General features: G+C 46.1%; 1 protein-coding gene across 4 annotated transcripts in view; it reads left to right on the top strand.

Annotated features, from left to right (window-relative positions):
* MTOR (mechanistic target of rapamycin kinase) overlaps positions 1-23,601 on the top strand; it is a 125,420-nt gene that overhangs the window by 6,000 nt on the left and 95,819 nt on the right. For all 4 annotated transcript variants that reach the window (XM_059912940.1, XM_059912948.1, XM_059912954.1 and 1 more), the window contains exons 6-19: positions 427-561; positions 4,272-4,547; positions 4,632-4,740; positions 7,517-7,703; positions 8,669-8,797; positions 9,666-9,910; positions 11,400-11,615; positions 12,319-12,524; positions 15,452-15,574; positions 16,215-16,304; positions 16,426-16,518; positions 17,223-17,357; positions 17,591-17,720; positions 19,126-19,376. In XM_059912940.1, the coding sequence (XP_059768923.1) occupies positions 427-561; positions 4,272-4,547; positions 4,632-4,740; positions 7,517-7,703; positions 8,669-8,797; positions 9,666-9,910; positions 11,400-11,615; positions 12,319-12,524; positions 15,452-15,574; positions 16,215-16,304; positions 16,426-16,518; positions 17,223-17,357; positions 17,591-17,720; positions 19,126-19,376 (2,325 nt within the window). The remainder of the gene's footprint in view (positions 1-426; positions 562-4,271; positions 4,548-4,631; positions 4,741-7,516; positions 7,704-8,668; positions 8,798-9,665; positions 9,911-11,399; positions 11,616-12,318; positions 12,525-15,451; positions 15,575-16,214; positions 16,305-16,425; positions 16,519-17,222; positions 17,358-17,590; positions 17,721-19,125; positions 19,377-23,601) is intronic.

Genomic DNA, 23,601 nt, shown 5'->3' with positions numbered 1-23,601 from the left:
AATATGGGTGTCTCTGGAGAGATGCCAGTGCTCCTCTAGTGTCGTGAGTCCTGTGCTGACTGCCGCTGCCAAGTGAACCTGCTAAGGAGCCTCGTCCTGCAAAAAGAGCCCTGAACATGGGAACCTGGGATTGGAGACCTGGGTTCTCGTCTTGGCCGCTCTGTGACCTTGGACAAGTCACTTAGCTTCTTTGAGCCTCTTGTTTTTTCTCTATTAAATAGGGGTGGTAGTGGTATCTCCCTCATGGTATTGCTGTGAGAGTTGAAGCTAAATGAAACAAGAGAGCTCAATGAGTTAGGATTGTTGGTGACACCGGCACGAGGCCCTCAGCAGGCATGGTAACCTCAGAGCCCCCCATGTAGATGGGTGGGGCTGCTTTCTAACTCTGGACGTTGGGTAGTTTAGGCATTCTGTATCTCTCCGTAGCACACGTTTGAGGAAGCAGAGAAAGGGTTTGACGAGACCTTGGCCAAGGAGAAGGGCATGAATCGCGATGATCGGATCCATGGAGCCTTACTGATCCTCAACGAGCTGGTTCGCATCAGCAGCATGGAGGGGGAGGTGAGAAGCGCGTTTCAGGGTGTCCAGTCTTCTCACGTGCCATTCTGGGAGCGAGACGAGGCGAGATCCCTGTCCTCAAAGAGCTGACGTTTTGTGGGGGGAGCAGGCAATAGATAGACAAATAGGAACATTTCAGGTAGCAGCAAGTCTGTGAGGAAATGGGGTGGTGGGTAACGGGGTTGCGGGTGACTCCCTCCCTGAGGTTGGTGCCGTTTGAGCTGAGACCACATGACATGGAGGAGCCAGCCTTGCAGCGGGCAGGGAGGTGGTGCTCCAGGCAGAGACTTTGAGGTGGAAGAGAGTTTGATGAGTTGAGGCGAGAAGGGAAGTGTGGCTGGTGCACCGTGAGCAAGGGAGAGGGCGGGAGGGGCCTCACCGGGGGCCTCACAGCTCGTGGCCCCGACTGGCTCCCGTTCTTCTCACAGGGCTGTGTCCACAGGATGACGTGATGGCATCCATCTTTAACAGTCATTGGCTACTTGTGGGGAAGAGCTTGTGGAGAGGCAGGAAGGGAAGCAGGGAGGTGAGTTAGGAGGTGTGCTGGCTCAAAAAGCAGCTGCAAAGTTGGGTTTAAAAGTGCAAGGACTGTATTAGGGAAATAAACTTTGAGAGAAAATGGGGAGGGAGCTGGGAGAGGCTGGGAGAACCATCAGGCCTCAGTGCGTATCTGACCCTGAGAGAACAAGAGCGGGAAGAAAAGTTGGATGGAAGCACCCTAGTCTGCTGTGCGGAGCCATCACAGGGTCCTCAGGCCAGAGCTGGCCGTCAAGAGGAGGCCCACCGTAGCCGTCCTACCGTGTTCGTCGTCAGCTAGAAGCAGCTCGTGGAAAGTGTGGCCTTGGCACAGACATGGCCATGGATTTCAGAGTAGCAGCTGGGGCCCTGGGTCGGTTACACTCCTTGTAGCTGGAGGTCCTGTTCTTACGGCCGCCCCAGGAGGCGATTGCAGTCACCTGGGCGAGCAGTGGTGGTGGCTTCAACTGGCACTGGCAGTGTAGACACAAAAGTAGATTCAGGGTCAATCCACTGACACCAGATTCAGGGTATATCTGGTAGGTAGAGCCCCACCTGTGAGTCTTCCTGTGGGGAGCTGGTTGGTGTGGACTTTCACCCCCGGGCTTCCTGCTTTCGTAGACCCAGCGATCATTTGGTGATGGCTGTGCCCTAGATGTGGGAGCAGTGTGTGCTGCAGTATGTGTAGAAGCACAGCGAGTCTGGCTTTGGATCCCCGCTCCTCTCTATACTGTGTTACTTGGGTAAATTACTTTCTCTCCTTATTTTGCTCAGTTTTAATGGGGATCTTATCCACCTCATTGGGTTCCTGTGAGGTTTCTAAATATATGTGAGGTGCTTAGCACAACACCTGATGCCTAGTGGGCATTCCATAAATGGTCACTCTCAGAGTTTTCCCCACCCAAGTATAATGTGGTACTTTCCACTGTACCCCACACAGCTCTGGGATCTTTGTTTTCTTCCAGTAAAACAGGGCAATATCACCTAACTGATAGGTGTAAATGAAATAGTACTTGTGATGGTGCTTTGTAAATTATAAAGAACTATCCAAATGTAAGGTGTTATAATTTCATAACTTTTTCATTCATTCAACAAATACTAATTGAGCACCTACTGTGGGCCAGCTATACCGTGTCCTAAGAGCTAGAAGAATAAGGCAGCAGTGAATAAAACAGTACACTCTAGCAAGGGAGGCAGACAATACACAAGTAAGTAAAAATACATAGTGTGGCATCTGGTGATAAATGCTGTGGAGAAGAGTAGGGCAAAGTAGGGTGGGGAGAAGGAATAGGGGACGCCAGCATGTGTCAGGGATGGCATTTTAAAATATGATGACGTTTGAGCACAGCCATGAAGGAGGTAAGAAAAAAGCCATACAAACATCTGGGGGTGAGCTTTCTTCCAGACCGCTGGTCCTGGAAGCATGAGGCCCCGTGTCAGGAGCGTGCTGCTTTATGAAGGGAGCACGATTGCCGTTGCGACTGAGCTGAGTGAGAGGAGCTGGGAGATGGGGTTGGGGGAATGCCTGGGGCAGGGAGGGGGCTCGTCACCTAGGGTCTCAGACGCCCCTGTACAGACTGTGCTGGGAATGGATTACGGGAGGGGCCAGGGCTGAGGCCAGGAGTCTAGTCGGGGGGGAACTGCAGCATCTCAGCAGTAGTGGGAGCTGTCGGGGTACAAGGAGGGGCTGAATTCTGAATTTGGGATTTGGAGGTCGATAGGAGAAAAAGAAGGGTCAAGGTTTGGGACCTGAGCAACTAGAAGGGTAGAGTTGCCATCTACTGAGATGGGAGCAACAGGTCTGGGGTAGAAGGTCAGGAGTTTGCTTTTGAACGTGTTAAGTTTAAGATGCGTAATTAATTACATGGGACTGAGTGAACTGATGAGGATGAGTATAATTTTTGTGACTTTCTGTTTGAATTAAAAAAAAAAATCCCACAAGGACTCAGAGGCAAAGAATATAGAAATCAATTTTCACTGCAAAGTAAAGGAGCTGTTACAGTGGAGGATTACTGGACTGAATGTCAATATTATGACATAGTATGAGTGTGTTTCATGTTTGGTAATTGCAATCATTGTTGCTTTTGTTGTGGTCATCCATGTACAATGCTTGGTGTCAGTCTATTTATCTCTTGTAAAAATAAAATACAGTGTGTGTGTGTGAAAAAAAAAAAAAGTTTAAGATGCGTGTCGGGCGTCTGAGCGGAGTTATTGAGTTGCTTTGGGGAGAGATCTGAGCAAGAGAGACAGATTGGGGAGGTCATTGGCATATAGATGTTATTTCCAGTCGTGAGACTGGATGAGGACCCCCGGGGAACTAGGATAGTTGGAAGAGAGATGGGGGCTGAGAACCTGAGGTCGGGAGATGAGGAAGAACCAAGGGAGACCAAGAAGGAGCAGCAGCAGGGGTGGGGGTGGGGTGCCAGCAAAGCTCAGGGTCCAAGGAGCCAAGGGAAGAAAGGGTTTCAAGGAGGAGGAAACACTAAGTTGGATCAGATGCTGCAGACAAGTCAGGTGCTCCAGACCATTCGATTTAGCAGCCTAAGAGTACTGGTGACCTTGACAAGAATAGTGGATAAGATTTTCTGAAAAATGAAAATATCTGTGGAAAGAGTTTAGAAGTTTGGAAATTAATTGGTTTATATCTTTCTCAATTTGGAAAGCTGGAGAGTGAGTTATTAAGCAGCCCTTTGAATAGGTAAGAGATGGGGGTTCTCAGCCAGTCAGTGTACTCCATGCCTCGTATGGAATTCCTAGGACTCTAGAAAATTAACTTGCCTGAGTTGTCTCTACCTGGGTTTCTGGTGAGAAGAGGGAGAGCAGAACGTCCTTAGCAGGATGCTGGCTTGGGGCTGCCCCTCACCCTCGCAGGAGGCTCCGTTGCTAGATCCTAGGTCTGTTGTCACAGCCATCCGCAAGTCAGCTTTCCCAAACCAAGGGTGGGGTAGGGGGTTCTTGGGGGCCAGACCCCTGCTGCTTCTTCATTGTTCAGTAGGTGGTGCTCTTCTGCCTGAATTAGAACAGATTCAGGCCCCCTGCAAGGTTCTGGGGAAATCGAATCCTAGAGATGAAGAGTGGCCGCCGCCCACTGTGGGAAGAGTTGCATTTCAGGGTTGGGCTCGTGTTGTCGGCAGACTCCCTGGTGCCTAGGCAAATGCCACTTGTAAGTAAAGGTGACTTTTCCCCCATGTATATAGCGCCTGAGAGAAGAAATGGAAGAAATCACACAGCAGCAGTTGGTACATGACAAGTACTGCAAGGATCTCATGGGCTTCGGAACGAAACCTCGTCACATCACCCCCTTCACCAGTTTCCAGGCCACGCAGCCCCAGCAGTCGAACGCCTTGGTGGGACTGCTGGGGTACAGCTCTCACCAAGGCCTCGTGGGCTTCGGGGCTTCCCCCAGCCCAGCGAAGTCCACCCTGGTGGAGAGTCGCTGCTGCAGAGACTTGATGGAGGAGAAATTTGATCAGGTCAGTGGCAGGAGGTCCGCCCCCTCTTCTCCCAAGCTCCACGCCTCCCTTTCCTTTGCCAACCCTGTGTCCTTCCTGTCTCAGGTGTGCCAGTGGGTGCTGAAGTGCAGGAATAGCAAGAACTCGCTGATCCAAATGACAATCCTGAATTTGTTGCCCCGCTTGGCTGCCTTCCGACCTTCTGCCTTCACAGGTGAGGATGTCCATGGACGTGTCATGTCATTACCCATTCAAGGGTAATTAAACAGAGAAGACGAGATGCCAGAAAGTTATGTCTGCTTCTCATTTGAAGCAGTGCCTGCTGAGGGGCTAGTCTCTGGTCTCTTGCCTCTCTCCAGCTTCAGTGGCATCTAGTTCAGTTCAGGTTTTCTGTAAATGTCTGAGGCAGCAGACGCAGGAACAATGCGAATGTGCAGGCAGAGAGGCACTTCTAGAGCCAGGCAAGTTCTCGTGTGTGGAAGCCAACACATTCATGAGTGGACTTCTGAGAGACCACAGGAAGGGCAGTATCGGTTTCGGTGGTGTGCAGCCTCCAGTCTGTGGGGCAGGGAGGATCCGGTGACAGGCCTGTGTCTGCTCCTGAGGTGGGCACCGGGCTGCCGCCCCCTCACAGGGAGGAAGGACTGGACGCTTCAGAGGCTGGTTTCACGGGTAATAGACTGTGGGTTCCCGAATTCCTGAATTCTTGCCCTGTTCCCACTGGGCGGTGTGAAATCCTGGCTCCTGAAGCTGGCCCAGCTCAGACACTGGCTTCTCCCTGAGGCCTTGCTGGGTCACTAGCTAGAAACGTGCTTTTCCTCTTGCGTTACAACCCCCAGCTGTGGAAAGGCTTTGGCGTCATCAGACCTGGGGTGAATCTTGCCTCTGTTCTTAACTGTGAGGTTTGGGGCAGGTTATTTGACCTTCCTGGGCCTCCACTTCCTGACTTGTCAAATTAGAATGACAGTCCTTGCCTCACGAGGTGAGCTGCTTTAATGTCTAGCACCTCTCTAAGTGCCTGACAGAGTAAGCGCCAAGAGCTAGAAACCATTATTGTTGCTGCTTCCCCTAGCTATTTCGAAGCCATTTGAGAAACAAGCTAAAGGTAAAAATTATAATAATACTCCAGTTGCCTGTTCATACTTAGTGTCCTTGTCTCACCTCCCTCCTAGCTGAGTGTAGAGAGCCCGGCCCTACATCTCTTTCCTCTTCACTATGGTGCATGCTTAATAAGCGTTCAGGACCCAGTGAGAGGCAGGATGGGAAATGAAAGGGCAGCCTGACCCTCAGCGGATGCCGTTCCCTAGCACAGACTCATTTCACACCACCCAGCTCAGATGAAAGCGGAGAAATACAGCCGGTGAGGTGTTAAATGTGCTGGGTGTGAGAATAGGACGTGTTGAGCGAGGATGAGACAATTAGCCACATAAAATCGCTGAACCAGAGAGAAGGGATATAATGAGAATCACCCATATTTTGTCAGTTTTCCATCTTCTCACCTGGTACCCAGCAGCTTTTCTCTTTTTTAATGAACAGACATGCCCCTATTCAGTAGAGCTTTAAATGATCTTGGTTTGAAAGTCTGTGGCTCAAAAGAGAATAATAACTAGGCCAAATTTGATCAAAGTCTGGCATGTTGTAGAAGCAGTTACCTTAGTAAGTTCAAAAGACGGCCTAGCAGCAGGATACAAAGGCTCAGAGGGGCCCCTAGGTTTGTTCTTTTGATGTGAGTTTTTGTTGTTTTATTAAATAATATACTAAAATACGTTCTGGAAATTCAGCCTGGGCAGCCTCCATAAGTACAGTCTCATTGGGAATGCGCCACTTTTTTAAAGCTTGCAGTTTGGAAGTCATTGCTTGCACTTCCTGATGATGCAAGCTTTGGGAATATCAAAAATACTTCCCCTAGGATTGAGCTGGAATCTCTAGCAATGTCAGATTCCTAATCTCTTGGGGTGCTAAGTCTGGAAAAGGAAATTACCTTCTTGATTTAAGCTCATTTCCTGCCGAAACGCTGTCCTGCTCTGCAAAGGTCCCATTTTTCTCGTTGGTGCACTCTGATTTGAGAGTTGTATCACCCTGGTCTCTTGACTGTTTTCAAGCTCCAGCATGCTTCAGCGGCATTTGACCGTGAGCTGTGAGAGAAGACATTTCTCGATAGCATAAATGCAGTGATGTATGTGTGCTGTTTGGGAGTCTAGTTCACCGTCTCCTAAATGTGGTCCTGGTGGCCTTGAACACCCCTCACTTTCCACTGGATGCGTGGTCTTGCTTGTATGTGCTGCTGGTGCACAGACTTGAGGCCAGAAAGATGGAAGAGAAGAAATGGAAGAGGGGCAAGAGGCAGGAAATACCAGCCTTCTGAGGAGTCGTAGCACTTTAGCTTAAACTGCCCAAGAATCGCCTACCCATGCACACTGGCTTATGTAAACTTAATGAAAACACATATGTGGCTTTCCAAATTACGGACTAAATCTTGTTCTATTAAATATAACTGTAACAGAAGTCTTTAGGTGATAGCAAAGTGATTTCTAGGCCTAAGCTGAATGGAATAGCCTGTTTATTGCAAACAGTTTTCAATATTACTTTAAATTTCCAGATAATATAAAATAGCTTAGATGATCCTCTCTTTGTTTTTAACCAAGGTTTAACATATATTTCTTAAACAAAAGCATGTAATCTTTCCCTCAAAATATAATGCTGATGGGGATAATTAATGCAATATTGTTTTGGAGACACTTTTAAGTTTTGTTTTTTTTTTAATTAAAGGAAAAACAGCTTATATTTCTAATATTTCTAAAAGCTGTATCAGAGGAGTGATTATCAAGCACAGAGTTTGGTTAGTGCATCCTCTAAATTCTTCTTAATATCTTTCCAACAGGCTTTCTTAATTTATTCTTAAATTTAAGTGTTTTATAGGAACTTTGACCTTTCATATGTAGACCACCCCTCACCTTGAGCCATATACACTTTGTCGTTTCTGTGCTCAGATACCCAGTACCTCCAAGATACCATGAACCATGTCCTAAGCTGTGTCAAGAAGGAGAAGGAACGGACAGCAGCCTTCCAAGCCCTGGGGCTACTTTCTGTGGCTGTGAGGTCTGAGTTTAAGGTCTATTTACCTCGTGTGCTGGACATCATCCGAGCAGCCCTGCCTCCTAAGGACTTTGCCCATAAGTAAGCATCTCCATTATGATTTCACCTTCCACCCCCTTTGGTTGGAGAGGGAGGATGCTCCATCCCAGTTTCCATGGAGCTGAAGCCTGTTCTCTGCGTCATTAACCAGCAGATCATATAATGAATAGCCCTTCCTCAGTGGAGTTCCAGCCTTTCCCAAATGAAGTGACATGGATGTAAATATTTGGGGAGGTTGAATACCTGTGAACATGTTAGATACCAGTGCTGTTCTCAATATTATTTACTGGGAATCTCCTAGTTTTGTTCTTTTCTCTGGCTTTCAAAGGTCTGACTTTGATAACAACTAAAGCGAGGGTTCCTAGACTGGAACTGAGGGGACCTAACGGTCACCTTTTTCTTTATCATTGAAGTTGGATACATTATCCTACCTCTTGAAACGTCCCAGTGAATAAAATATGAGAAAGACCTTCAGCACCCTGCAAGGTGGCGAGGCTAGGGTATCTTCTCTAAGTCTTAGGGGGTCAGTGTTAATTAGAATTGTGTCTTCATAGTTCCCTGTGTTAGTAGCGAGGATTGCGCTGGTGAATTAATAAACCTCGCCCGTTTCAAGCCCAGCATTCTCCTCATAGGGAGAAGAATTTCTTCTCATATGATGGCTGTGCCCTGCACTCGTGGTCCCTGATGTGCACGTTGTTCAGTTTGCTTCCTAAATAGGGACCTTGGCCAGCACCACCCTAACCCACGTGGTGCCTTTTGTGTGAATTCTGAAGTGGGGCCCCTTCCTCAAGAGACTTTACTGCCATCTGCTGGTCATTTGTTTTAAATATACAAGTCTGCAGTGACTACAGTGTGATGGGCCCCTAGACTGTGCAGTAGGTAACCTGCACACCCACATGGGGTGGCCCCGCCTGGGTAACCTGCCCTCCTTGCCCCAAGGTAATTTTGAGGTAGGGTATCACAAAATGGCGTCATGTCTACACTCGCCCCTGTTTGGTCCTCTGCAGGAGACAGAAGGCAGTGCAGGTGGACGCCACGGTGTTCACCTGCATCAGCATGCTGGCCCGAGCGATGGGGCCGGGCATCCAGCAGGACATCAAGGAGCTGCTGGAGCCCATGCTGGCGGTGGGACTGAGGTGGGTGTCGGGAACCTGAGCTGTCCCCGGCTCGGGTAGTATGAGGCTTGAGCCACAGTCCTGGGTCTGTGTTGAAAGAGCAAGGCATGGCTATTTACATGTTAAATTGGATAGGTAGAATAGCTCACACTAAACGCATAGGCTAGTTTCAAATCCAGGTTTCATCACTATCTAGCTGGGTGATCGTAAATAAATTATTTAACTTCTCTGAGCCTCAGCTTTCTAGTCTGAAAAGTGGGTACAGTAGCAGTTCCTATGGTCTAGGTTTGTCGTGGGGATTAAGTGAAAGAGTTCACGAAATAGCCACTCTTAGTACAGTGCAGTGTGTATAAAAAATGCACCGCTGGGAATTTCTTGGCGGTTCGGTAGTTAGGGCTCAGCGCTCTCACTGCCCGGACCCGGGTTTGATTCAATCCCTGGTTGGGGAACTAAGATCCCACAAGCCATGTGGCGTGGCCAAAAAAAAAAAAAAAAGTGCTCCGTTAATGTTTGCAGCTATCATTTATATTATGATGGGCAAATTGCTTAAGCTCCCTACACTTTTGTTCTCTTCATCTATAAAACAAGGACCATGCTCTCAATCTGCTTCCCAGATTGTTTATTGAGACTTGGTTTTCCATAGTGACTGAATTACAGTAAACAAGTTCTCTCAAGGCAAAACCCAGAAAATCATAGATTGTTTTGAAATATGGGATCAGGCCAAGAGAGTTTAAGATATATATTCTATTTCATTGTATCCTTTCTGCTTTAAAGACTTAGCAGAGATGGGGCCCGATCCCCTTGCTGGACAAGAAGGGCTGTTTCTTCCCAAGAACAGACCAAATATCATATATCCAGCCCCTTATGTGACTGGTTTCCTCTCCCTCAGCCCTGCCCTCACAGCTGTGCTCTACGACCTGAGCCGTCAGATTCCACAGCTGAAAAAGGACATCCAAGATGGACTCCTGAAGATGCTGTCCCTGGTCCTTATGCACAAACCCCTCCGGCACCCAGGCATGCCCAAGGGCCTGGCCCATCAGCTGGCTTCCCCTGGCCTCACGACCCTCCCTGAGGCCAGCGATGTGGGCAGCATTACCCTTGCCCTCCGAACTCTTGGCAGTTTTGAATTTGAAGGTAAGAAATTGAGATGGTACAGATGAACCGGTTTGCAGGGCAGAAATAGAGACACAGATGTAGAGAACAAACGTATGGACACCAAGGGGGGAAAGTGGCGGGGCGGGGGTGGTGGGATGAACTGGGAGATTGGGATTGACATGTACACACTGATGTGTATAAAATAGATGACTAATAAGAACCTGCTGTATAAAAAAAAAATTAAATTAAATTTAAAAATTCTTTTAAAAAAACCAAGAAATTGCAGTGGCTCTTGCCAAGATAGTCAGTGATACTGGGAACCTCGAGAAAAGAATGAGGGTGCCTAGAATTCCTGGATCTTGCTAGGGGTCCTGGAGACAGGGTAGCTGATTCTACAGCAGCTCGTCCTTTTATAGTCTTTCCGTATATTGTTAATTCCTACCGTTTGTTTCTTTGTCCCATACAAAGACAAAGGAAAAGGGGGTGGGGGCAGATGGTGTTGAGGAGAAGTGTGCATTGATCCAAGGAACTAATGCTGCAGAGATGGATCCCCCTCACCTTGTCACCTCCCTTTGGCTGAGATGGTATTGAATTCTTTAAAATGTATAAGCAGGGCTTGGGGGTATTTTCATTACAATGGCAGTGTGATTTCCAAGACTGCTGTACTGTGTAGTTCAGTTTGGAATTCTAAGCTACAGATAAACCCACATTAATGCCTTAGGGAGATACGTTTCAGGAGAGAAAAATGGACACTTTTGAAATTTAAGATTGTGTAGGTGGTATTGGTTAAGGCTACAGGGAAACAAACAAGTACAAAAAGCGTAGACATGCTGTCTGAATACTTACAGCATCGGTAGTTTCCCTGTTGCAGTTCCTCCATTTACACTGATTAACACCCAGGATAATCTATTTCTTTTCTTTTTTTTTTTTTTAACATCTTTATTGGAGTATAATTGCTTTACAATGGTGTGTTAGTTTCTGCTGTATAACAAAGTGAATCAGCTATACATATACATATATCCCCATATCTCCTCCCAATCTATTTCTAAGGAGTAGAAAGTAGCTATATTTAAACCCAGCCTATATCAAACTCTCTTTTTGGTATTTAAATCTGGGAACTAAAATAGACAAGGTAAAAAAATAAAATAAAATAAAATAAAATAAAATAAAATAGACGAGGTAGATTTGATCAAAAATTGTTTTACTCTCTGAGAATATAAAGGGCTGGGTCCGAATAAAACAAAATAATTCACTTTTTGAAGGAAATAAAGGATTGGGATGGAGGCAGGGAGGAAATGCCTTTTTTATGTCTCCCAGCTCCTTTTCCAGCTCCCTTCTGCCTTTCTGCTCATTGGAAGATCATTTGTTACTTTTTTAAGAGAAGAGCTTGGGGTCAATATCTTGCTGCTCAGTATCTTGTTGAAAATTAAATTAGTAGCCATGGAATGGAAAATGCAGCTAGCGAGTTGCAGACCTGTTGTCCAAAGCAGCAGTGTTTATTCTGTCTTCTCTCTGCCTTTGTATCCAGGCCACTCTCTGACCCAGTTTGTCCGCCACTGTGCGGATCACTTCCTGAACAGCGAGCACAAGGAGATCCGCATGGAAGCCGCCCGCACCTGCTCCCGCCTGCTCACGCCCTCCGTCCACCTCATCAGTGGCCACGCTCACGTGGTTAGCCAGACCGCAGTGCAAGTGGTGGCAGATGTGCTCAGCAAACTGCTCGTGGTTGGGATAACAGATCCTGGTAAAGTTTGAGACAGAGGCAGTCTAGGGAAGTGTAGGTGCCTGGGGCAGTTGGAAGTAGCCGGTTTCCTTTCATGGCCTCAACAAGCTGATGTCCAGCATTTTCTCTGGCAAAGCCTTAGGCTTGGCTACGCCAGCCTACTGCTGTAAGATAATCGGCCTTAAATTCTATTATCTTGGACTTCCCCGGTGGCGCAGTGGTTAAGAATCCGCCTGCCAATGCAGGGGGCATGGGTTCGATCTCTGGTCCGGGAGGATCCCACATGCTGTGGAGCAGCTGGGCCCGTGCGCCACAGCTGCTGAGCCTGCTCTCTAGAGCCCGCGAGCCACAGCTGCTGAGCCCGTGTGCCACAACTACTGAGGCCCAGGAACCTAGAGCCTATGCTTTGCAACAAGAGAAGCCACTGCAGTGAGAAGCCCACGCACTGCAACGAAGAGCAGCCCCCGCTCACCAAAACTGGAGAAAGCCCACGCGCAGCAACGAAGACCCAACGCAGCCAAAAATTAATTAATTAATTAATTAATTATTTTAACAAATTCTATTATCTTTGCTCCTGTGAGTAGAGAAAAAAGTGACAGGTTTGGTGAGAGAAGGGTATCTGGAATCCTCCCCCTAGGCTGATGGCAGTGGAAGCAGAAACTGGGAAAGGACTGGAGGGAGGAGAGGAGTGGAGAGGCACTGAAAGGCTCCATTGCTCTTGCAGATCCCGACATCCGCTACTGTGTCTTGGCATCCCTGGATGAGCGCTTTGACGCACACCTGGCCCAGGCAGAGAACCTGCAGGCCCTGTTTGTGGCCCTGAATGACCAGGTGTTTGAGATCCGGGAGCTGGCCATCTGCACCGTGGGCCGGCTCAGCAGCATGAACCCAGCCTTCGTCATGCCCTTCCTGCGCAAGATGCTCATCCAGGTGAGGATGTGACGGTCACACCGCGCGGTAGCGGGAAAGACACGTTCCTCATGAGTGCTCTTTGGGGAACGAGAGTTGAGGAGGAGGAAGGGAGAGAAAGAGTGAGATGCCTGGTAGAAGCCACATTTGGCTCCAAGAGCCCACGTGTTTTCCCGGCTTGGTAATTGCGGTTCTAGTGCTTATCACCTCATAAGCCTCTTGTCAGCGTGACTCGCAAGCTAACCTCTCACATGGCTCTTCCTTTTTCCTGGGAAGTCACCAGCGAGTCCGTTTCTTGCCCCTCTTCACTGCCTCTGCCGCAGATGGTGTCAGTCTGCGCAGCACCTCTCAGTCCTTCCGCCCCTGCTTCTGCTGATGCCAGGCCAAGCACAGAGACCGAATACGGGGATGGTTCCAGCGCTGTTTCTCGTCATCCTTGCCCCTGGTCTGTGGTCCCTGGCTGTCGTTCCTAAATAATGTGAGATGCCAAGCTAAGCTGCTTGGACTAGAGCCTCGGGTAGATGCGGGTTGGCATTGCTGCTAGAGCTGGTAGGATTTCCATTTCCTGCTGAAGCCTGTCTTCTGGTTCTTGTCTTCACCCGGCCGAGTAAGTTCTCTGGCTGCCTTGTGAACGATGCACAGAGTCCAGTCCTTCCCGCCTCGAGTTATTTCCACCCACCTCTTCTGGGTCTCAGTGTGGCTCACCCGGTCGTCTACTGTCCCCCGACCCCATCCTGTCCCCACCACACCCTCTGCTTCGTGATCCTCCCCGTGGTTTCTTTTGAAATAAAGACTTTTCATAACATATAAAGAACTTAAACCTAGAAAATTATTAATATAACTTCTACCCTAAAGAAATGTCATTTATTCACAGTCTATCATAATTAAAGTGACTGTGAGTTATATCATCAGTGAACAAATTAAAAGATTATACTTATGTTGGCACTTGTGTTTTTAGCCTAATGGTTCATTCCTTAACTGCTGGCCCGTGTTAGGAGTGCCTATCCTTTTAAGTCTTTTTGAAATAGCTAAAGTTTGGGGAAGGAAAAGAAATCATTGTTGAGCCTGCCTGCTCAAACCATGCTAAATAAGCTTGATAGAGAAATATCTCCTAATGAGAATATCAGTACGTTCATTCAGACAACAGATGTTTTGAGCACCTTCTGTGTTCCAAATACTGCTGGGTTCTGGAAGCATGCCAGTGAACAAGGCAGGCATGGGCTGTGTCCTCAAGAAGCTTATAGTAAGCTATCAGGCTATCCATTTTTCTGATACTGGAAAATGTGAAGCATCATTAAATGAATTTACTATGTACTGAACTTAGCCCTTGAAACTCCAGAGTTTTATTTTATTTTATCTTTTCTGTTTTAACAGAAGGCAGCAAATCTACAAACACTTCATTAGCAAAAGGAATGAATAAAACAAGTACAGCTTGGGAAAAAATTTTTAATAATTTTTCTTGTTTTTAAACTTTGATACAGATTTCCCCAAGTTGAATTGTACATTTTCATGCCTTGGTAAGGGACCTTGCCTAAATGTGCTTTGGCCTTTTCTTGGTGTCTTGCTCATGAAGGTGGGCATTGGGTATTGTTATTAGGGTGCAGCGGCGCTCTTTGGCTCTGGAGTAAATTGGGGGCTGTTTGATCTGGCCCTGCACTGTCCCGGAGAGTTGTGCTCTCCTCACTGGTACCCATTTCCCCGCAGACAGCCATCTCTTGCAGTTATGCTTCTGTTCTTAGTATCCCTCTCCATCCCCTCTCACTGCTGTATGCTGTGACCAGGTGAAGACAGACTGCCAAGGGGGTCCAGGAAATCAGGATTATTAAATCAATAATGTGAGACAAAACATAACATTAAATTGGAGACGACTCCTTTGGGTAGCTGAGTTAACACGAGCTTTGTTTCTCACTTTTCCCACTGTGCAGAGATTTCCTTCTGGCAACTTCAGCTCTCCAGAAGTCTGTCTATATTAAGTTGTTTATGTCTGTGTCACCAGGAGCATAACGTGCTGATTTGCTGGTGTTTTCAGTGTGTCGGTTGGATCGCACATGTTGTCTCTGTTCATTAAAGTCCAAGGGGATTCTATTGATGTGATCCCTAACTGTTTGGGTTTATCTAGAGGTGCCCGAAACCACAACTGAGTTATCAATATTTCTTTCCACATCACAGCTGTTCTGACTAGTCTTTGATTCCATTGTCATTATTTATAGGCACTCTGAGTGATTTGCTGTCTGTACAGATATTTTTCTTGCAGAGAGCCCTTCCTTCATTCTTTTTTTTTTTCAATTAATAATTTATTTTATTTTTTGGCTGAGTTGGGTCTTCATTGCTGCACGCAGGCTTTCTCTAGTTGCAGCGAGCGGGGGCTACTCTTCGTTGCGGTTCGCGGGCTTCTCATTGCGGTGGCTTCTCTTGCTGCAGAGCACTGGCTCTAGACACGTGGGCTTCAGTAGTTGTGGCATGCAGGCTCAGTAGTTGTGGCTCACGGGCTTAGTTGCTCCGCGGCATGTGGGATCTTCCCAGACCAGGGCTCGAACCCGTGTCCCCTGCATTGGCCGGCGGATTCTTAACCACTGCACCACCAGGGAAGCACCCCCCTTCATTCTTTATTTTTGCAAAACCCTGCTCACAGCGAGCCCTGTTGGTTTTCTCCGTCTTCTATGACTGTCTACACCGTTAAAAGCTATGCTTTGCAGAGGGCTGAGAGACCTTGGAGTACTGTGACAGAAGGAGAAAGGGCCGGTTTCAAACAGTTTTTCCTCTGGTCACTGCTGTATCCAGGACTGTTCTGTGACCTGCAGAGATGGCCTTGCTTGTGGAGTATCTAGCAGCTGCTTGATCCGCAGTGGAGTTCTGGTTCCTTCCTCTAGTTCTGCGCCTCATTCTCGCTTCAAACACACAGTCCCTCTCGAATTTCCTCTGCCATAGTAAGCCTTTCTTCCCTACAGATTTTGACAGAGCTGGAGCACAGCGGCATTGGAAGAATCAAGGAACAGAGTGCCCGCATGCTGGGGCACCTGGTCTCCAATGCCCCCCGACTCATCCGCCCCTACATGGAGCCTATTCTGAAGGTAACTTGCAACAGACAGAGACTGGTACTTTCTCTCCAGGATGTCTTGGGATGATGGGAGTGTTTCGGTGCTCACTGGTACACTGAACAAAGTAGATAATTTCTTTGGTCCCAGGCTCGCAGACAAGGGCCACATCAAGCACCCTCAGTTCAAGAATACCAAGAATCTCACCAGTTGCAGGAAAGGGCTCTCCTTCTAAGAGATAAGATATGATGTTTCAAGCACCTCATCCATTGTGCTTGGAGAGGAGGAGTAAGATAGTGGCATAAAGTAGCTCCCCCAAAATGAAGAAAAAGTGAGCTTTAAAATCTGAGTCAACCTTCAAGTCTGTGTTAGACTTATGTGAAGTCTTTCACAACTTATGTGAATCTGGGTACATGATCACACAGATACAGTTTAGAGAAGGCATGGGAAATGTTTGTAGATCATGGCACTTCCCTGCTCCCTCATACGTCAGACTTGTGTGCAGTGTGGAGAAAGGCTTAAGAATCCACGTTCCAGAGGAATCCTGGATTCATAAAGCCTTAGAAGTAATTTATCTATGACTGAGATGGTCTCTTGGGTGAATTTTACTTATGTGAAGAAAAGTTTTCTAGTAGACTCTAACCAGCATTCGTTTTCTCATACGTTCTTTCCATAGGCTTTAATTTTGAAACTGAAAGATCCAGACCCTGATCCAAACCCAGGTGTGATCAATAATGTCTTGGCTACAATAGGAGAGTTGGCTCAGGTAAGGGGACAACTGCTTTTCCCATAGGATGGGAAGAATTATGTCACCTCTAATGAAGTCAAAATACTTCTTAATGTCATAATTTCTAATGCTATCTACCACTTCCTTTTTCATTTTGTAGGTTAGTGGCCTAGAAATGAGGAAATGGGTTGATGAACTTTTTATTATCATCATGGACATGCTCCAGGACTCCTCTCTGTTGGCCAAAAGACAGGTGAGTACCACTACTTCGTGTTTGAGCAGGATAGGCCCCATGAGGCCAGGGACCTCGTCTCTCTCAGTCACCTTAGTGTGCCCAGCCAGTAATGCCCAGCACGAGTAGGTACTCAGAAATATTTGTTGACTGCGTAAAAAGAAGAAAGACTTGGAGCTAGAATTAGCTGTCATCCTGACCCAGAGTCACTGTCAGTATCAGGGCTGACCAGTGCCATTTCCTCTAGACAGAAAAAAAAAAAAAAATGCAGGTCATCTCTCAGAGCCCCGGCCCCTAAAGGGAAACAGAAAGTCTTGGCCTCTGGTTGTGGAGGGAAGCGGAGCTTCAGCTCACCCTCCCCCGGCCCTGGCTTCGCTTTGGTCATCGAGGTCATTAGGTGACTAGACTGAAAGTAAGAACAACCTTAATTTCCTTTTGAGTGCGGTTTCTCCTGTCAATCACCCAGGGTATAGAAGAACTATATACTTTCTGAGAAAGGCGGGACTGTTCTTTACCTTTGATCCAGCGATTGTTGTGTTGGTTTGTAGCCTTGTTTTTATGTCCCAGCTCTCAGGATTTTGGTTTATGGTTAGTGCCTTTACTGGGCATTCTTTTCTTGTAATAGCCTCTAACACTTTGTTATAACCATTTAATGAAGAGTACGGAGTATGCTTTCTTTTCTCTCTTACTGGTGCTACAAACCGTGTGATCTTTTGCCTGTCCAGGTGGCTCTGTGGACCCTGGGACAGTTGGTGGCCAGCACTGGCTACGTGGTGGAGCCCTACAGGAAGTACCCCACATTGCTTGAGGTGCTGCTGAATTTCCTGAAGACTGAGCAGAACCAGGGTACACGGCGAGAGGTAGGAAACACAGCAAACTTGGTGTTTAAAGACTTTGCTGGGAGAATGGAGAGACGTTTGCGGCATTCACATGCTCTGACAGTACTGATGGGACTTCCTGTTCCTCTCCGTTTTGTCCCTGTAGCTGGTCGTGGGTTGTGAATTGGGCATCATGGAACACGAGTATCCATGAGAGCTGTGGTAGTCAGGGGCTGTGATGAGTGTCTTCTTTTCCCCTCCCCTCTCCCACGCAGGCTATCCGTGTGTTAGGGCTTTTGGGGGCCTTGGATCCCTACAAGCACAAAGTGAACATTGGCATGATCGACCAGTCCCGGGATGCTTCTGCTGTCAGCCTGTCAGAATCCAAGTCAAGTCAGGATTCCTGTAAGTTGAGGAGAACCGTGAGTGGCTTGCCAAGTTCTTGCCTCACAAAGCCCTCACTGGCTGTGTTTAGAAAGAGCCTTGGGTTGGATAACTGTGAAATTATCGCATATTGACTCACCTTGTGACTTTTGAATGGAACGTCAGTAGTTTCCTCTTGAGTCACAGCAGGGGCACTGCTTCCCAGTGTGTCCAGTCTTCCCGTTTGTCCAGGTTCTTTGTTAAAGGTCAACAGGCTATGTCTGTAGTCACTCTTTGGTGCTGATGAGAGAGACGTGAATTATCACCCCGTCACACTCATTCATCTGTCATTCTTTGTTAGTGCATCTTTGATGTTTTCTATTCCCATGGCACCCAAGGAGGAAGAGGGTAAAATTTATTCTCCCTGTTTTAATTGATAGGGAAATCTGATGCTAAGGCTCAGAGGGCGTGGAAAAACTAGTAGCAATCAGGATCCAGGGCTCTTTCTTCCATCAAGTGGTCTAGCCTAGAGTTCCTTTATCTTTAGATAAGTAGCCTAAGAGATTGGGTAGGGCGTGGGGATGCAGGCGAGTTTTCTAGACTTAACCCAGTGTCCATCAGGGCAGGCATATTTCTGAAAGTGTGTAAGTTCAGCAGTGGTTCTCCCATCTAGTTGAGCAAAATGTTATTTTCCCCAAATAAAATAATTCGTTTCTGAACTCTGTGGATGGGATCATACTGCTTCCAGTTTGTTCTTCTGTATATGAGAGAAGTGCGCCTGCAGTGTTAATCCTGTCAGACCCACAGCTGTTGAGCAGAGCCTGAGCCACATCCTCCAGAGTTTACTCCGTCCTCAGAAGTGGCAGTCATCCAGTCTCTTGGATGTTCTGGTTCTTAGAGTCCTTATTGTGCTGTTAAACCCCCACCCACCCCCATACCCTCCCCCACCCTCCATACCCTCCCCCGCCCCTCCCCCACCCTCCATACCCTCCTCCACCCCCAGTCCTTGAGATCCTTGTTGTTCAGGTCAGGTAGTATTTGTTGTTAACTTCTCTGAATTCCCTACGGGGACCAAGCAGCTGCTGAACAGATGTTTGCCTAATTTAATCCCCTTTACTTTCATTTGGCGGAGTAACTTTTTATTGATGGTTTCAGCTACTGAAGTTGTGAACTGGCATGGTAAGAAGCTAAATTAAACGTAGCAATTTAAAGAAAAGCCGTCATGTACTGTGTTAGACTTTTGTAGTTTAGATAATAGACAAGCCAAAAACTGTTTGTCCTTCATGGTGAGAGCCTATTCACTGGCTCCTAATATACCTGGTATTCCCAATGGTGTTAGAGTATAGCAGGGAGAGAGATATGAATGCTAGTGACCGTCAGGAGGTTGTGCTTTGTCCAAAGTCAGAGTCATGTATAGCTCATGATCCTCACCTTTGTTTGGTCCTAGCTGACTATAGCACCAGTGAGATGCTGGTCAACATGGGCAACCTGCCTCTGGACGAGTTCTACCCAGCCGTGTCCATGGTGGCCCTGATGCGCATCTTCCGAGACCAGTCCCTCTCTCACCATCACACCATGGTCGTCCAGGCCATCACCTTCATCTTCAAGTCCCTGGGGCTCAAGTGTGTGCAGTTCCTGCCCCAGGTCATGCCCACGTTCCTGAATGTCATTCGGGTTTGTGACGGGGCCATCCGGGAAGTAAGTGGGTAAACCCCCAACCCTTGCTCCTCCCTGCTCCGTGCCATGCCTGCATGGAAAGTCCATCTGTGCCTCAGCTTCCTAATAATGTACTCTGCTTGCCGTTATGTATGCCTAATGCCTTTCCTCCCCCTGAACTTCTAACACCTAAGTGTACAGGTATAATCAGTTCAGCTCAACTTCCTGTTTTATACCTCAAAATGGCTAAAAGATGAGTGGCTGGAGAGGAGGTGGGGGGACAGCATTGTTATTCTCCGTAATCTACTGTTCAGTCCAATAATCTGATGGAATATCCCACAGTGGATTTCTGGTTGCTTCGGCATGGTTAGATTTATGTCAAACGCTTAGTGGGAATACTACAGAGGTGCAGTTACCATGCTTCATAATGTCAGTTTGTCCAATTATTGTTGGTCCTAAGTTTGAGCACATGGTGAGATTGGTATGTGTCAGATCTCTCCATTGTAAAGTTACCTTTCTTCCTTAGTCATTAAGTAATGTGTGGGGTGATACTTTGAGACTGTGTGACTGTCCTATTCCCCAGCTACCTTTTACCCAATGATTTTAGCCACCATTGATGATCCTTGCTGGAATCAATTATCACGTTGGTTGCAAAGTAATGACTTTTATTTTTTTTTAATTTATTTTTGGCTGAATTGGGTCTTCGTTGCCGCACGGGGGCTTTCTCTAGTTGCGGTGAGCGGGGGCTACTCTTTGTTGTGGTGCACGGGCTTCTCATTGCGGTGGCTTCTCTTGTTGAGGAGCACGCGCTTTAGGGGCACAGGCTTCAGTAGTTGTGGCACACGGGCTTCAGTAGTTGTGGCTCACGGGCTATAGAGCGCAGGCTCAGTAGTTGTGGCGCATGGGCTTAGTTGCTCTGCGGCATATGGGATCTTCCCGGACTAGGGCTCGAACCCATGTCCCCTGCATTGGCAGGTGGATTCTTAACCACTGCGCCACCAGGGAAGCCTGCAAAGTAATAACTTTTTAGTTCTATCATTCCTTCTACTTTTTTTTTTTTTTAATAAATTTATTTATTTTATTTATTTATTTTTGGCTGAGTTGGGTCTTTGTTGCTGCACGGGGGCTTTCTCTAGTTGCGGTGAGCAGGGGCTACTCTTTGTTGCGGTGCACTGGCTTCTCATTGCGGTGGCTTCTCTTGTTGAGGAGCACGCGCTCTAGGCGTGCGGGCCTCATTAGTTGCGGCATGCAGGCTCAGTAGTTGTGGCTCACAGGCTCTAGAGCACAGGCTCAGTAGTTGTGGCACACGGGCTTAGTTGCTCTGCGGCATGTGTGATCTTCCCCGACCAGGGATCGAACCCGTGTCCCCTGCATTGGCAGGCAGATTCTCAACCCTTGCGCCACCAGGGAAGCCCCTCCTTCTACTTTTAATAGCTGGCATCTTTCTGTAAAGAAGAATTTCCCCCTTTCCCTCCCTCTTTCTCTCTCTTGCTCTTTCTCTTTTTTTTTTTTTTCCTCTGAACCATAGAGCACGCACAGTGGTTCTGTGATTACCATACCTGTACCACTACCAACAGCGATCCTACCGAATACAGTTCAAGGTGGCTTTGCAGTTCCTACTGTTCTTAGAAAGTATTCCACAAGGTGTATGGTCAGAGTACTGCGTTTTAAAGATCCTGGAATTAATTATTTTTTCTTCTGTGATTACATATTCAATTTGATGTACATTCAGAGGAAATAGTATTTTTTTTAGAAAGTATATTTTCTAGTTTTCTGCGTGGAATATACAAGTGCAGTTTATTTTTACGTAATCAACCTCATTGAATTCTTACTAATTCTAATAATTTACCTGTAAATTTTCCCAGGTTTTCACTCTAGCTAATCATATAGTCTGCAGAAAATAAAAAACAGTTTTGGCTTTTTTGTTTTGGTCGGTAAAGCAGTTGTTACTTTTCCTTACTGCTTTCCTAGGACCTTCACTGCAGTGTTGATTAGACTCTGTGATAATGGAAATCTTTAATCTTGTTCCTGATTTTAATGGGACTAGTGTTAAGATTTCATCACTAAGTATAATGTTTGCTGTAGGTTTTTTTTTTAATCTTTTTTGGAGTAGAGTTGCTTTACAATATTGTATTAGTTTCTACTGTACAGCAAAGTGAATCAGCTATACGTATACATATATCCCCTCTATTTTGGATTTCCTTCGCATTTAGGTCACCACAGAGCACTGAGTAGAGTTCCCTGTGCTATACAGCAGGTTCTCATTAGTTATCTATTTTATACATAGTATCAATAGTGTATATATGTCAATCCCAGTCTCCCAATACATCCCACCCCACCCCCCCTTCCCCCTTGGTATCTATACGTTTGTTCTCTACTAATATCTTTATTGGAGTATAATTGCTTTACAATGTTATGTTAGTTTCTGCTGTATAACAAAGTGAATCAGCTATATGTATACATAAATCCCCATATCCCCTGTCTTTTGCATCTCCCTCGCACCCTCCCTATCCCTCCCCTCTAGGTGGTCACAAAGCACCGAGCTGATCTCCCTGTGCTATGCAGCTGCTTCCCACTAGCTATCTGTTTTACATTTGGTAGTGTATGTATGTCAGTGCTACTCTCTCACTTCGTCCCAACTTACCCTTCCCCTTCCCCGTGTCCTCAAGTCCATTCTCTACGTCTGCGTCTTTATTCCTGTCCTGCCCCTAGGTTCTTCAGAACCATTTTATTTTATTTTTTAGATTCCATATATATGTGTTAGCATACGGTATATTTTTTTTTTCTGTTTCTGACTTACTTCACTCTGTATGACAAGACTGTAGGTCCATGAGGGTTATAAACGTTCCCTTACAGTCTTATTTGCTAGAGTTTCTATCATGAATGGGTATTAGATTTATCAAATGCCTTTTCTTTTTTTCAAATGCCTTTTCTTTATCTCTTGTGATGATCATTTGGTTTTTCTCTTTTAACATGTTAATATATTGAATTACATTGATATATGTTTTAATGCTGAAGCATCCTTGATATCTTGTATCAGAACCATTTTGGTTATGATATAGTTTTTTAATACATTGATTTTATATCTAATATTTAATTTAGAATTGTTGCATCTGTGTTCCTGAGTGGAATTGACCTGTAATTTTTTTTTTTTTTTAAAAACTATAGGTTCAAAGATCTGTTTAGCTTTTCTGTTTCTTCTTGAGACAGTTTCAGTCACATGTTTCTAAGAAATTATTCATTTTATCTAAGTAATAAACTTATTGGCATGAACTTGTTCACTATTCTTTTACATTTTTTTTTAATTAATTAATTTATTTATTTATGGCTGTGTTGGGTCTTCGTTTCTGCGCGAGGGCTTTCTCTAGTTGTGGCAAGCGGGGGCCACTCTTCATCGCGGTGCGCGGGCCTCTCACTATCGCGGCCTCTCTTGTTACGGAGCACAGGCTCCAGACGCGCAGGCTCAGTAATTGTGGCTCACGGGCTTAGTTGCTCCGCGGCATGTGGGATCTTCCCAGACCAGGGCTCGAACCCGTGTCCCCTGCATTGGCAGGCAGATTCTCAACCACTGCGCCACCAGGGAAGCCCTCTTTTACATTTTAATTTCTTGCTAGAGACTTGTCATATTTTTCTTTTTCAAAGAACTAACTTTTGCCTTTGTTTCTCTTATCTCATATCTTTGTTTCTATGTCATTAATCTGTTCTTTACTATTACTTTCCTCCTATTTTCTTTTTTCTGCTTTTTTAAAAAAATTATTGTTTGAATATTAGCTCATCAATGGGGGATCTTTCTTCTTGCCTAAATGTAATCTGTTAAGGCTGTAAATTTAACTCCAAGTATTGTTTAACTGCATTTCAAAACTTTACTGAGATGAAATTTACATACCATAAAATTTACCCTTCTTAAGTAAAATTCAGTGATTTTTAGTATATTTACAGAGTTGCAACCATCACTACAATCTAATTTTAGAAAATTCCCATCACCCCAACAGAAACCTCCTACCCATTTGCAGTCATTTTCCATTCCTATCCCAACCCTAGGCAACCACTAATCTACTTTCTGTCTCTATAGATTTGCCTTTTCTGGGCATTTCGTAGAATTGGAAGCATACGTAGTTTTTTGTGTCTGGCTTCTTTCACTTTTGAGATTCGTCCATGCTGTAACATGTGTCAGTAGTTCATTCCTTTTTTATTGATGAATAGTAATGTAGTATTTTCATTACTGTTCAGAAATAAGTATTTTCCAATCTTTGTTATGATTTCTTTC

Source organism: Balaenoptera ricei, chromosome 1 (genome assembly GCF_028023285.1).
Source record: "Balaenoptera ricei isolate mBalRic1 chromosome 1, mBalRic1.hap2, whole genome shotgun sequence".
Classification (NCBI taxonomy): Eukaryota; Metazoa; Chordata; class Mammalia; order Artiodactyla; family Balaenopteridae; genus Balaenoptera; species Balaenoptera ricei.
This window is presented reverse-complemented; position numbering and strand designations above follow the sequence as displayed.